General features: G+C 47.2%; 1 protein-coding gene across 1 annotated transcript in view; it reads right to left on the bottom strand.

Moving 5' to 3' along the window:
- Positions 1 to 8,691: 8,691 nt before the first annotated feature.
- TMEM242 (transmembrane protein 242) overlaps positions 8,692 to 15,046 on the bottom strand; it is a 47,249-nt gene continuing 40,894 nt past the window's right edge. Inside the window, exon 4 of the mRNA XM_061207290.1 lies at positions 8,692 to 9,215. Within this exon, the coding sequence (XP_061063273.1) occupies positions 9,117 to 9,215 (99 nt within the window). The 3' untranslated portion in view covers positions 8,692 to 9,116. The remainder of the gene's footprint in view (positions 9,216 to 15,046) is intronic.

Below are 15,046 nucleotides of genomic sequence, written 5' to 3'. Positions count from 1 at the left end.
TGGCTTGGATAGGGGGACCTGGACTGCAAAAGGGGACCCACCTGGCCCTGGCCTCCTCCCAGGGTCTGTCCTCTCGAGAGAGGCCTGCGCTGCTGGTGTTCACACCCCTGGGCCGGAGGAGCAGCGAGGGGCGGCTAGTCGGGCACCAGGTGTCATCTGGTTGTCCACATGTGTGTGCAAGCAGGGTCCTGGCAGTGCAGGGTAGGGCCCAGGCTGAGGGAGAGCAAAGGCCACCCTGGGTCAGGCCACGGGCTCTCCCTCCAGTCCAGCCTTCACGGTCAAAAGAACCTCCCCCCACCCACCCCAGCAAACTGTCAGTGCTTCAAGGAGGGGCTCTCTAATCACCATTGTGTCTCCCCAGCACCTACCAGGCACTTAATGATTGTGCTTCAAATGAATGAATGATTGAAAGGAAATGCCGGGACATCCCTAGTGGTCCAGTGGTAAAGAATCCGCTTTCCAATGCAGGGGACGCGGGTTCAATCCCTGGTCAGGGAACTAAGATCCCACATGCCTCGGGGCAACTAAGCCCGCGCATCACAACTACTGAGCTTGTGCGCCTCAACTAGAGAGCCCTCGTGTTGCAAATTACAGCGCCCACGCGCCACAACTAGAGAGTGAAAACCCGCATGCCACAACCAGAGAGAAGCCTGCGCGCGGCAAAGAAAGATCCCGCATGCCGCAACTAAGACCCAACACAGCCAGAAATAAATAAAATAAATACTAAATAAATCTTGAAAAAAAAAAAAAGGATATGCCAGTTTCATAATGTCACCGGCTCAGAAAACTCCATGGACTTCCCACTGCTTAGAGGTGAAATCCCAGCTTCTCACGGGTCAGCCACGGCTTTCTACGAACGGACTCCCTTCCCTCTCCGCCAGGCCTCCTGCGAGCCCTCCTTCCCCGGCTCCTCTCCGCCCGGCTCCGCAGGCTCTCCCCTCTGCCCCTTCCAGGCCGTTCTCTCAGGTCTTCGGGGAAGAACTCTCGTCAAGCTGACGTTTACTGTCACCTTGTCTCCCTGCCCAGGAAACAGCTTGGGGGCTGAGCCGGGTCGGACGCGTCCAGTGCCCACCGCTCGTTTCTGAATGAGCCCCTGTGCGGGGCTCTGTGCGTTTCTGGGGCTCGTGTGCCCCCCGGCGAGGTCAGGGAGTGGAGGTGCGCCTTCCTCCAGGCTGCCTGGACGAGAGTGAGGGTCCTGCCTGGGAAAGTGAGCTGGCGGTGACGAGAGAGGGGAGGGTGGCGAGTGGGCCTTGGAGGGTGACAGCCCAGGGGACAGGCGTATTTCTCACTCGGGAGAAAGCAGAATCCGGAAGTGTGGAACTCTGGCTTTCACAGAAGCCTGAGAAGGTTGTTTAACAGAGATGCTGCCCTGTGACACCTTTTGTCCCGAGCGCCATCATCGGAGGTAGACACGGAGTAGGGCCGCGGTTCTCAGCCTGTGGTCCCTGCACCAGCGGCGTCAGCGACCCGGGGAGCTCGGCAGAAAGGCAGATTCTCGGGCCCCGCGCCAGACCGTTGACTCGAAGCCGTGGGCGGGGCCGGGACCCGTGTTTTCTCAAGTGATGCGGGTGATTCTCATTCGGGCTGATTGCGGTTTGAGAACCAGGGTCTCGGCCGAGCACTGAGGTGCAGAAGCGCTCCTTTCCCCACTGGGGTGAACCTATAGGCCCTGTGCGCCCTCACCTGGGGCACCGAGGCTCCCTCTGTCCCCCCTTAGATGCCCAGTGGTCTGAGCTGTCAGGGCTGCGCTGGGGTGGAAGGGGCCCGTGCCCGCAGTATCTGGCTCTCCAGCAGGTGTGGCCTCTGGAGCCCAGGCCCGTGGGCCTCCCACCCGCTGGGTGGCGGGTAAAAGGTGCGCAGGAGCCGGAGGCCCAGGCACCGGGAGGAGCCGGCGGCGGCGGGGTGAGTAGGGGCGTACTCGGGAGGGCGTCGGGGCTCGCTAGCGTCAGTCCGCTGCGCCCGCCTGCGGGCCGAGGTCTCAGGAGCTGGCTGCCGCGTCCGGCATTTCACCCTCCCAACAACGGACTTGGGAGTTCTTGTGCCCATTTTAGAGACGGAGACAGCGGGCCTGCGTGGGTCATTTGCCCAAAGTCGTCCCTGCTGGAAGCGGAGGGGCTAGGTTTGGGGTTGAGGCCGGGAGGCTGGCGGAGCCTGGGGCGGGGGGGCCGGGGGGGAGGAGCAGGAAGCGAAGGGACTCAGAGCTCCCCTCCCGCCACCAGCGGCCCCTGGAAACCCCTTCCCAGAGGACAGCCCGCCTACCCGGGCGCCGTGTGACTGCGAAGAAAGCTTTAAAGCTTGATCACGGGGCTTGTCGTAAAGGAGTTTTAGCTGCGGAGAAAATGTTTATCGGCGCATGACGGTGGTGCTGAAGAGACTCCTGGGGACTGACCGGGAACAGGACGAGGTTTGGGACCTGACCACCCAGGCCAGGAAGCGGGGCGCTGGACGGAGCTCATGACCGGCGCCCGGAGGCCCAGCACACAGGCCTCCGAAGAGCAGACTACCCGTTGAGAACAAATCCAGTCATCTGCAGAGAGAAGAGGGAGGTGGCTGGAAGACCGCTGGCACTACCTACGAGGAGGTAACGGAACTGAGCGGGACACACGGCGTCGCAGACTCGCTCGTCCACAGGTCCGTGTTCTGAGAGAGGAAAAGTAAAGGCCGGGGCTGGCGCGCCTGCCGGTATGCTGCTCACTTAGTCTCCCCTGGAGAGCTCAGGGCAGGCCCAAGTGCACAGCACCCAGAGAAACACGGGGCGTCCTCGAAAGCCCCAGGACTGGGACGCCCCGCCTTGACCTTCTGCCAGCCGGGAGACTGGGAGGACTTCCCCCAGGTTGGACTAAATGTTCCTCTGCTTAGGAACAGGATCTTGCTTCTCCGGGTGTTGGTGGAGGAGGATCTGGAAGACAAGGAGCTGGAGAAAGTGTAGGTGAGTCAGAAGACCGAGGCCAAGAGGGAGGTGTGCCAGCATCTTCTGGCCACCACGGAATAAAGCGGAGAGGGACATGGAGAGGAGGAGGCAGCTCAGGGGGAGCGCCTGGGCCGCCCCGCAGCAACAGCTGCTACCGAGGTGGAGGCGCTTCGTGTTTAGCGGATGCACCTGAAGTTGCCAGGTGATTTTAGGAATGCTTTCTGGGGCAGAGCGAACACATGCGGCACTCAGAGCTCCCCACCTCCTGGGACTCCTCTTAGCTCAGGGATGCTGCCATCTAGAGAAGGCGCTGTCTCTGGCCCGCCCTGTCACTGACCACCACTGGATGTGATGTGGGTGGTATAGCTCTTGGGCTGCTGAGCAGCTACTATGAGCGGGTGATTTAGAAGTTTGGAGCCACAGAGAATAGTCATTGCCCCCGGTCAGGACAGTTCAGGGCCGTAAGACTGTCAGCCTGTCGAGTATTTGAGAGAGCTGTTTTTAATTTCAGTTCTTAAAGCCCAGGCACGGGGTGTGGCACTACACACTGATGCCGGAAGGGATGATACTAACCCGCCGGCCTGAACTTTTCTAGTAACTCCTGCGCCTCCCGGCGCACACAGCCCAGGAAAACCAGCTGACCCGCGCGTTTGTCATGCTGGGTAATTAACGTGCGCTCAAAACGATTTAGCAACTAGCCAAAAAGTCAGATGTACTGCCGAAGCTTACATCAAAGGCACAAATTGGGTAGATTAGGTAGAATTATTGGACTTCTTTCCAGGGCATATTAGGTTCACAGGGAAGCAGATGGTGGGTTGGTTTCTGCCTGATTTCTTCAGTGAACAGTGCTGCGCCCGGGTGACCGAGCCCAAGGTGTTCTGTGCCCTTCCTGCTCTCAGGACTCTGAGAACTTCAACTCAGGGGCTCTGGCTACAAAATAAAACTCTTCACCCCCGAGAGGAGGAAGGAGCCTTATTTCTAGATGGCATTGCCAACAAATGGGAAGAGAGTGAGGTTTCTAAAGTGAAGTGAGAAGTGGCAGGGATTTTTTTTTGAGATCATTTGTTTTCAGGGAGAGTGCTCCCCAGTCATACCTCTGGGTGCCTGACCAGGTGCTACACAGTGAGACTTGGCCAGACATGAGGTCACCCCGAGTAATACTTGTTCTTCCAAGATCTTCTTGTTCCTGCTCGGCAACTCAGAGTTGGTGAATGCATTAGGATCTTGCTTTAAATTTTTAATTTTTGGACTATCTAGTCATAGGACTGGGAGTTAGAAACCCCAGCAGGGGCCCAGGGCTCACTTCAGAAACTAATTTTTCATCATTCTGATGTGCTTTTATTCTCCCGTGTGTTGGTGGCTGAGGTAGATGTGGTCTGCATGGATGAGAAGGCAAGTGTCAGTTTCTCCAGGAGCTGGATGTGTGGTCCTGGACATGTAGACCCTCTTCCCAGTGAGGAAGCCCCTGCTCCCACTTTCTTCTCTCCCTCCTTCAACTGGTCCTCCCTCTGCCCTCCCTCCCCCTTCCTTTCCTCCCTTCCTTCCTTCTTCCTATCCCTTCCCATTCCCTCCCATCTCCTTCCTTCTTTTCCTTTCTCCCTCTTTCTCTCACTTTCTCCTTCCCTCCCTCCCTATATTTACTAAGGGCTTAATCCTGAACCTGAAGAAACTACGCAAGGATGAATGCCTGCTTCCCTGTCAGGGATGTAGGTGTTTCTCTAAGGTGTCACCTGACCCTGTGTTTTAACCCAGCCTTTCCCTCCCTGCTCCTTCAGTAATATTGAAAAGTTAAAGCAAATGCACTCCTGAGAAGAATCTGGATTCCACCCCCAACTCAGTATTCGTAGACACATCAGAGACGTCAAATGTGGACAATTCCCAGGGGAATTGAAGAGGCACAGGGAAAACGGATTTGTTGGGTCGGAGCCCCATCCTGCAGGTTGAAGTGCCATCCACCTCCAACTCTGCATGAGCCTGAATAAGGCACAGGGAACCCATCTCCCTGCATTCTTGGCCACCATAGTAGAGCCTGTCTCATCACTTACTATGTCGAAGAAAAGTCTCCCTTTAAACAGGGAGTTGGAAGACTTGATAAAGTGCTGTTTCCACAGATATTTTACTACAGTCATTCGTAATAAGAATCTATGAAAAGAGAATCAGGGCTGGCATGAGAGGAAGCTCAGAGGAAAGAGTTTCCTCAATCGTTCTTATTTTTTAACAAGGTCTTATTTTAGCTTTGCATGAGATTTACTACTAGCATTTTCTTAGTTTTTTAAACTCTGTCCCAGCTGAAGGATCTGTAGCTAGCTGTGGCCACTGTGGACTGAAGGGAGGTGGAAGGATACAGGCAAAGGTGGTGGCGGTGACGGGGGCTGTGACCGTCCGCCACTGGTAAGCGCCCAGCTCATCCAGATGAGGATGTCTACCTTTTGGGCTTCGCTCACAGTAGGAAGTGAAGGGAAACAGAGCCTCCAACAGGGACAGTTGGAGAAGACAACCAGTAGTAATAAAATAAAAATAAACACCCTCCCATCACCCCGGTTGGCAGAGCCAAGGGACTCTGCAGAGTTCAGCACAGCTCCGTAGAGGTCAAATGCAAGCTTTTATGCTCAGCTGTGTCCACTTGTCCTCTGCAGACAGCGGGCCCTCGTGCTGGAGTTCCAGGCAGCCCCCTGGCTGTGTCCTGCGGTGTTCTCTGTTGGGCTGCAGACCTACACTCCACTCTAAGCCCGGGGCGTCAGGGCAGTGTGAGGATGAATTTCTGGAGCGTTCTCAGGTAAGCAGGTAGCAGGTGTTCTATCAATGTGCCAAGCTTCCTTGGGTTGCCTAATTTAGATTCTTAGGGGAGTCCATTAAGAATGGCTTTTACCCTTCTGTCATTAAGAACATTTATACGGAATCTTGTTTTTTGTTTTTGTTTTTTACTATGGTTTTGTTTTCTTTTTTAGTAAGTGATCTTGCCTCACCAAAGGCAAAAGGCCTCACCTAGCTTATGTAAGAAATATAAATTAAGGTCCTGAATCACTCCACTAGTACTTGGGCAGAAAAGTTGAACTCTGCGTGCTTCTTGATAACTGTGCTACTATAATTTTCTCCAAAACTGAGTAATCTGCCATCAGACAAAATCTGCTAACAGCCTCACTCATTGTTACAAGATTAATGTCACTGCTTGCGGGAGATGCTTCCTTTCCTCTTCTAGACTCACAAAAGCACAGCCTTTGATAATTAATCCTGATAACACCAACACAGAAACCCAAATACTTGACATATAACTCAGTGACTCGGCAGAAAGGAAAAACATCTCACTTGCACTTGATAAAATTGTATAAACATGTGTATTTTGCTAACTTTCATGAGAAATTTAACTATTTGGAGAAATTTTATATTTTCCCTGGCTGATTTTCATTTGTACTTAAATGTTTGTTTTAAAGAAGATACAGAACCAAACCTAGGAGAGATTAAATTTTGCCCCAAGTGAAATTGCTAAAGTCAGTGAATTTTAATTACCTTTATCCCCATGGGCTTTCCCCACCACCCTCCCCCCCTTCATTTCTTTTACGTTCCTCTTAGGTTATAAGGATTAATTTGCAAGCCGAGTCCCACACTATCTGTGAAACTAAGCAGAATGTACGACAGGCGAGGTGATCAGGTGCCCCCTTTTGACCAAGCAGCTGGAGGCAGGTTTTTTCCAGCGTCAGCCTGTGTCAGTGCGATGGAGGGAGGGTCACCTGCGGTCACACCTCGGCTCTGCGGGGCCTGGGCAGCGGCTCGCTGTCTCTCCCGTCATTAGGATCCTTGTTTCTTGTAGAGACAGGCCGCCGGGCGTCTTGTGCCCTATTTTTCATTCCCAGTTTGTTCAGAAACTGTATTTTCTTGACTCTGAAAACAGCAGCCGCCCATGGATACGTTTTTACAGGGCAGCAAGAACCTACCAGAATAGGTGTTTGTTTTTCCCCTTGAATGAATCCTGAGGCCCTGGAAGTCGCCCCCTGCCCACCACGGTCTCTCTATATGCTCCACGCTGCTTTCTCCAACAGCTTGGCGCCGAGACTCTAAAGCTTAACGTTCAACCAGTGTAAGCAGTGTTCTTACGGGAGCTGCCTTAATGGTGGCTTACACGTGAAATGGAAATGGCTTGTGTTACCCATCCTTTAAAAAACTTCTAGTGCTCAGCCTCTATGAAATGGATTGCTTATGGTAAGATAATGTCTGTTCTATTCCTTTTTAAGTCTGTGAAAAGTGTCATCCTGGTTGATAGGGTGATTAAAACTCTTTATGCTTCAGGAGATAAATGTGATTATATTTGTCATACTCTACCCAAGATGAAGACAGCGAAGGAGGCAAACTTGAAATTCCATAACATTTCCTCTCTTCCATATCCAGGAACATTCAGAACTCAGTACACAGATGGTACTTCACATAAAGAGTAACATTATCTGTTAAACACTTTTCCTTTCCATTAACCAGTTTAACAATATGCCTCTGGTATAAAAGGAATAGACAAATGACTACATCTTCTGATATCTGAGTTCTGACTGTAGAAAAAAATCACTTTAGTCAGTCATATTGCTTGTTTTTCTTTTAACTTTCATCTTTGTTCCTTCATTTTGGCTTTTAAAATGCAACTGGAGCCTATGCTTGGTACCTGTTCTAGGGAATCCGTCCCCATCAACCTTTCCTCGGCACGTGATTCACCATCATTCTTATGGGGGTCCCCCGCCATCCCTCAAGGACAACAGACGCATATGGGAAGGGTTCTGTAAACCTTAGGTACGTCACACAAACATGCACTCAAACATTCCTTCCTTTAGGCTTCCAGTGGCACAGCCACCACCCACCTAGACTCAGACTCGTAATAGGGACAAAAACCTGTTCAGTTTTCCTCCCGATTTCCTTCCTTCATTGCACTCATAGACTAGAGATATTTTGTTGTTAGCAGAGATTTAGTTAAAAATGAAAGGTGGGTGAAGAATTTTTGCTACTCCACATACCCTGAGATAAATTTCACAATCCTTTTCTTTTAGTCTTGGATTTTAAACAGGTTACATATGAATCCCAGGTGCTGATTACACCTGTTTAATTAACAATACAGCAATTTTAACAGGGTAACACAGTCCAGAGAAAAATGTTACGTTAGGCACTTGACATTTCATTTAAAACTTTTTCTTAACACTAAAAGGTTTCATTTTAACAGATAAATTTCAAATGTACTTTTTAAAACTGATTGCTAATTAGAGCCTAAGCAATTATAAAGAAAATGCACAATGATATTCAACCAGAGGTTAATTTTCTGGTCATACTGACATGTTACTTTTCTTAAAATTTTAAGAGACTCAGTTCTCAGGTATCCTTTTGGTTAAAAATATTTGTTAAGATAGGTGATAATTGGACTATTTTTATATTGACAGACAACTGAAATAAAGCTATAAACTGTCAGTCAGTGTTCAGGGACCCAGAACCAACTTGTCAAAAAAGTACATTTTATACCCATAATATCACTATTTTCGCATGATTATCCTTTCAAGTTATCATAATCTGTTACCGGCTTCTTGCCTGAGAATTTACAGGGCCTAAGGTGAGGCTGTCAGGTGAATGACTAGCATATACAAATCAAAGACTGTGTTCAGGACAAGAGAGCCACACCCACTGCCTGATGGACAGGATTCACCCATTAACCCGTCACTTTGGAGTCTGCCTAACGGGAGCAAGTCCTCCAAGTTCTGACAGCCACATATGGACAAGAAAGGCGTTGAAACTTATTTAATTAGACATTGAGGTGCTACTGCTGTTAGGAGTCTGTTTATAAAGATTTTCCATCATACATTATAATTTTTTTTTTCAGGTAAAAAACTTGGTTTCAACTGTTACAGTCATAAAAGTGTTTCCCCTGGGATTTCCTCCACACAGAGAAGGTATCCACATAATTATTTTTAAATAGTCTTCCTAACTTTGAGAAAACTTTGCCCTCCCTCCAACACCCCCCCACCCCCATATGAACATAACCAAATCAGCTGTAAAGTACAGCACACAGAAATGACTGTCGGCCTCCTATGAGGACACTGAATGCCATCCATTCCTGTAGGGTCACTCAACAGTCTGGATGTGTTCCCGAGGAGAAATCTGTCGAGTCCCTTTGCTGTTGTGACATCTCCAAAGCCAGCTTTTCCCGTAACAATCGTTCTGGACTTCACCCACCATGCTCATCTCATTTGGATTTCAATGCTTCCTCCCATTCAACAGCCGATTCAGAGTTCTTGGGAATTGCTGGAAATATTGATTGCATTTTACTTCGAAAGTCTTTTATCTGAAAGATGAAAAAAATAAGTCATCAGATGTTAAAAGATGAGGAAAAGAGCCAAAGCGATTAGAGACGTACCCTGTTGCTGACCGACTGATACGTCATTGCTGTGGATACAGGGCAAAGGAAGACCAACAAAAGGTAAAGACTGTTCTCGCTGCCTTGAAAGACAATGAGACATACCTCTTTTCTTTTTCCAAGTATAAGTCTGTTGGGCCTTAAATAACATAAAACTCCACTCTAAATCTGGAAGGCAACATGCTCTAAATTGTCAACCCTCAATGACATTTATTTCCTACCAGAAGAATGGTATGTGTTGTTGGCCTTCATATATAAAGATGCAGCTGAGAATGGGATTTCTATCTAAATAAACATACTGAAGCCATTCAAACTTAAAGAATTTGGGGGCCAGAGGGAAGGAGTGGGGAGAAGTAACTTAGTAGGGGGTAAATAAAGAAGGAATCAATGAATGGCAGATAGAGTAGAATGTTTTTATGTGCCAGACAGTGTTGAAAAATCTATGTAGAGGTTTTCTCAGCAGAGGGTGATTTGGAATCTGAGAGTCAGAGCAGGAGGTTGGAAGATCTTGACATGCAGTGTCAGCTCCACCTAAGTGCACACCACCCTGAGCGAGGGGAACACTAATTTATGGGAGGTGGATAATCTTTACCTTAGATAATACTAGATCCACACTCGTTGATTCATTCTTTTCACTCAGATGGTCCTGTTCTGAAGATAGTATTTCAGAAGCACTACAGCACAGCACTGCAGTGTTCTCATCAGCCATATCCCAACCATTATTTCCCAAGGATACAGATCTCCTCAGTCAGATTTGTGAAACACCCTGGACTCACAGCAAAATGTAAGTCATTCTTGGAGTGATTTTTGAGAGTCGGCTAGTATTTTTTTTTTTTTTTTTTTTTGCTTGATGCTTACTTATTTCAATTTGAAGCTGAATCCTTGTAGTGTTTCCAGATTCAGGTGGTGCATCCTGTTGGGACTTGTAAATTCCTAGTCATTTATTCCAGTCATTGTAGCACCATTTTAGCACAGACCCTGGTATCAGATACACCTCTCTGTTCAAAGCCCAACTCCACTGCTTGGGAAATCTGCTTATTCTCTCTAAGGGGTAGTTTCCATGTGTGCAGAATGGAGATAATTACCTGCTTACAGAGTTGTGAGGATTAAGTGAGATAATGTACATAAAGCACAGCACCTGGTAGTACTCAATATATATTAGCTATTGTCACTACAGCATCATCAAAATGTACTGTGTTCCAAGAACAAAGCTCATATGGATATAAATATTGTGGTATGTTTGTCAAAAGCATTAATTTATAGTTATATCATTTTGGTTTAAATATTCTGATACTGGAAGACATATAAGGTTATCCATCATATGTAGTCTGGAGGAGGTCCATGCCCATCATCTCTGTGTTTGGGTCTCAGACACCAGTCTTGAAGACACACACACACACATCCACGACACGTGTGTCTCTCCCTAACCCCCTCTTCCATGCAGCGCTCTAGTTTGTAGTGTGATGAAAGGTTTTCAACTAAAGGCAGTACTGTATCCCTGACTGGAAATGTAGTTCTAAATAGCAGTTCTTGAGTAGAGAATCCTGACAATTTGGCTGTCACGATCACAGGGGATTACTGTTTGCACTGGGGGTGTGTGGGGACGTGGGGTGGTGCTAAATGTCTAGGGTGGCCAACAAAAAGAACTGCTTTGTCCAAAATCCCAAGAGCGCCCCCCTTGAAGAATCTTGCATGGGCTTTCTCAGTTGAAAGACATCTCTGGCCAGGATCTGCAACGTGCTGCTTGGTTCTTTCCCTTCACCTTTCTGGTTGAACATCTGTTACAACTGAGCCTAATGACAGAGGTTTCCAGTGGGGTATCAGACAGCCAGGACATGAACAGAATCATTTACCATCCCACCTTCTCAGGAATCTGGAACAAGGTCAGTCGCTGAGAAGGCAGAGGCTGGGACACTCATATGAGGCCTGGGTAGGAGAGTGCCGAGTGGCTGCTCCACTTCAGCATGGGGGCTTGTGTTCCCATTTCCTCCTCTTGGCCCCATTTTTTTTCTTTCCTCTAATTTCCCAAGTATTATTTACTTGTTTCCCAGGGTCATAAGTGAGTAACTGAACCACTAGAAGGACTCATATCTGAAAAATAGCCAACTAGGAACAGACAGGCTTCAGAGCAAGGTGAAGGAAGGGAGACAAGTGGGATAAAGAACACCATTTAGTCCTCTTTAATTTTACAGCTGTGGAGGAGTTCAGTCAACATGGCAGAGAAGAAAGACCTTGAGCTCACCTCCTCTCATGAGCACACCAAAATCACAACTAAGTGCAAAATAACCATGGACGAAAAGATCAGAACCTACCAGAAAAGATCTTCTACAACAAAAGACGTAAAGAAGGAACCACAGTGAGACGGGTAGGAATGGTGGCCTGGTAATACAGTTAAGTCCCATATCGCCAAGTGGGTGACCCACAGACTAGAGAATAATTACACTGCATAGGTTCTCCCACAGAAGTGAGAGTTCTGAGGCCCATGTCGGGCTCCCTAGCCTGGGGGTCCTGCACTGGGTAGACGAGCCCCCAGAGAATTTGGCTTTGAATGTCAGTGGGGCTTAATTTCAGGAGTCCCAGAGGACTAGGGAAATAGAGACTTCACTCTTAAAGGGCACACACAAAATCTCACATGTCCTGGGATCCAGGACAAAGGCAGTAATTTGGTAGGAGCCTGGGTCAGACCTACCTGCTGGTCTCGGAGAGTCTCCTGGAGAGGCAGGAGGCAACTGCAGCTCACCGTGGGGACACAGACACTGGTGGCAGCCATTCTTGGGAGCTCCTCCTACCACTTGGACACTGGTGCTGGTGGGTGCCATTGTGGAATCCTCCCTCTAGCTCATTAGTGCCAAGACCTGACCCAGTGCTGGGATGCCTCAGGCCAAGCAACTAACTGGGTTGGGGACACAGCCCCACCCATCAGCAGACAGCTGCCTTAAGACCGCATGAGCCCAGCTGCCTTTAGACATGGCCCTGTCCACCAGAGGGTCCAAGACCCAGCCCCACCTACCAGTGGGAAGGCACCAGCTCCAGAATCTCCTGGGCCTGCCCCAGCCCTCCAGGAAGCCTGCTCTAGCCTCTGGACCAGCCTCCCCACCAGCAGGCCAACACAAGCTTTGGGACACCCTGGACCCTGTACCCAACTGGGTCAGGAACACCCCCACCCAACCAGCGATCTGACACCAGCTCTAAGACCCTTGGGCCCTGTAACCAGACTCCAGGACCAGGCTCTGCCTGCCAGTAGTCTAGCATTAATGCCAGGACCTGGCTTCATCCACCAGTGGGCAGACAACAGCCCCAGAATCTTCTGGACCCTGACTCCACATACCAGTGAGCCAGCACTAGCCCCAGGGCCCCCTGAGGTTCTGCAGTCAGCTGCCTCATGACCCAGCCCTGTCAATCAGCAGTCAGCAGCTTCCGCACAAGGCAGGGTCTGGCAACTAACTGGACTGGGGGCCAACCAAACCTACCAGACCACCCACACAGTCAGCCTGTCACAAGAGAAGGACCAACCATAGGGGGAACTCCTAGAGCATATGGCTTGGGTGATAAGAGGGGATTGTGTTGCTGGGACACAGGGTGTCTCCTACAGAAGGCCACTTATCCAAGGTCGGGAAACGTAACTAACCTACCATACACATTAAAACAAAAAAACAAAACAAAACAAAAAACAGGCAAAATGAGGTGACAGAGGAACATGCTCCAGACAAAGGAACAAGGTAAAACCCCAGAAGAAGAATGAAGTGAAGTGGAGACGGGCAATCTACCCAAGAAAGTGTTCAGGGTGTAGTGATCGTAAAGATGAACAAAGAACTCGGGAGAAGAATGGATGCCTAGAGCAAGAAGTCAGAAGTTTTTAACAAAGAGTTAGAATATAAAGAACAACCAAACAGAGATGAAGAATACAATAACTGAAATGAAAAATATACTAGAAGGAATCAACAGTAGACTAAATGATACAGAGGAACAGATCAGTGAGCTGGAAGACAGAAAAGACAGAGTACTGGAAATAACTGATGCTGAACACAAAAAAGAATGAAAAGAAATGAAGGCAGTTGAACGCATTACTGACCAGAGACGTATCAATATGTTTTTAGAGAGTGATACAATTAACATCACTGTGCGAAGCTGTTAGAGCTTAAAATTGATCAAGGGTTCATTATACAACTTATGATTGTTGTTATCATTCACATTTTGCTCCGTTAGGTTTTTGTGCCAACCCTGTGTATATTACAAATGTAAAATTTTCAAAAATGATGCATCATGAAATTTTGAGTGAAGAAGAATTTTTTGGTGAATTTTATGCAGATACTTTCTCTGACTGTCCTAGCGACATATGTCGACTGGTGTCTCAGAAGATGATAGTTCTTCAGAATACAGTTCTGATTCAGATGATGTGAATATAAGACCAAAAAAAGACAAAAAACCTTAGTGATTGATTCTGATACAGAAAGTGAAAATAAAACTCATGGTGCTGGAGAATGCTCCTTTGCTACTACAAAAGAGTGGACTGAAGACAATATTTCATGAAAATTAGAAGACTTTACAGGTGTGTCAGGTTTAACTACTGAATGTAATAACCCGCAAAGTGTTAGTGAAATAATAACAATTACTTTTTGGCCAGCCAAAATAAAAATTGCTGGCCACAGGCGTTAGTTTCTGCAAAAATCCCCCAGTCACACGCTAATATTCACATTATAGGGGTCCCTGAAGGAAAAGAAAGAGAGAAAGGGGCTGAGAACATACTTGAAGACATAATAGCTGAGAACTTCCCTGACCTGAGAAAGTAAACAGCCATAGACATCCAGAGAGTCCCATAAAGGATTAACCCAAAGAGAAACATACCAAGACACATAATTAAAATGGTAAAAATTAAAGGTAAAGAGAGAATATTAAAAACAGCAAGGGAAAAGCAACAAATAACATACAAGGGAACTCCCATAAGGCTATCCGCTGACTCTTCAGCAGAAACTCTGCAGGCCAGAAAAGAGTGACACCATATATTTAAAGTGATGAAAGGGAAAAACCTACAGCCAAGAATACTCTACCCAGCAAGACTCATGTGTAGATTTGATAGATCAAAAGCTTTACAGACAAGGAAAAGCTAAAAGAGTTCAGCACCACCAAACCAGCTTTACAGGAAATGTTAAAGGAACTTCTCTAACCAAAAAAGAAAATGCCACAACTAGAAACATGACAATTACAAAATGAAAAGCTCAATGGTAAAGGCAAAACATGCCGTAAAGGTAGGAAGTCATCCACACACAAAGCTAGTAGGAAGGTTAAAAAACTAAAGTAGTAAAATCATCTATATTCACAATAAGCAGTTAAGGGATACACAAAACAATTAGATGTAAAATATGATATCAAAAACAGTAATTGTGAGGGGAGGAGAGTAGAAATGCAGGGTTATTAAAATGCATTTGAAATTAAGAGATCAACTTAAAACAAATATATATGTAATATGTATATTTTATATATATATATATATATATATATATATATATATATAACAACTATGTATATATATGTATCTCACTATATAAAAACCTCATGGTAACCAAAAACCAAATTATCTATAATAGATATACACATACACAAAAAGGAATCCAAACGTAACACTAAAGATGGTCTTTTTTTTTCCCCTTCTTTTGTTCTTTTGTGACTTGATGACTTACAAAAACAACTTCCAAATAATTAACAAAATGTCAAAAGAACATACATATCAATAATTACCTTAAATGTAAATGGAAGTGTTC

Source organism: Eubalaena glacialis, chromosome 12 (assembly GCF_028564815.1).
Source record: "Eubalaena glacialis isolate mEubGla1 chromosome 12, mEubGla1.1.hap2.+ XY, whole genome shotgun sequence".
Classification (NCBI taxonomy): Eukaryota; Metazoa; Chordata; class Mammalia; order Artiodactyla; family Balaenidae; genus Eubalaena; species Eubalaena glacialis.
The sequence above is the reverse complement of the archived record's forward strand: the minus strand, read 5'-3'. Positions and strand labels throughout refer to the sequence as shown.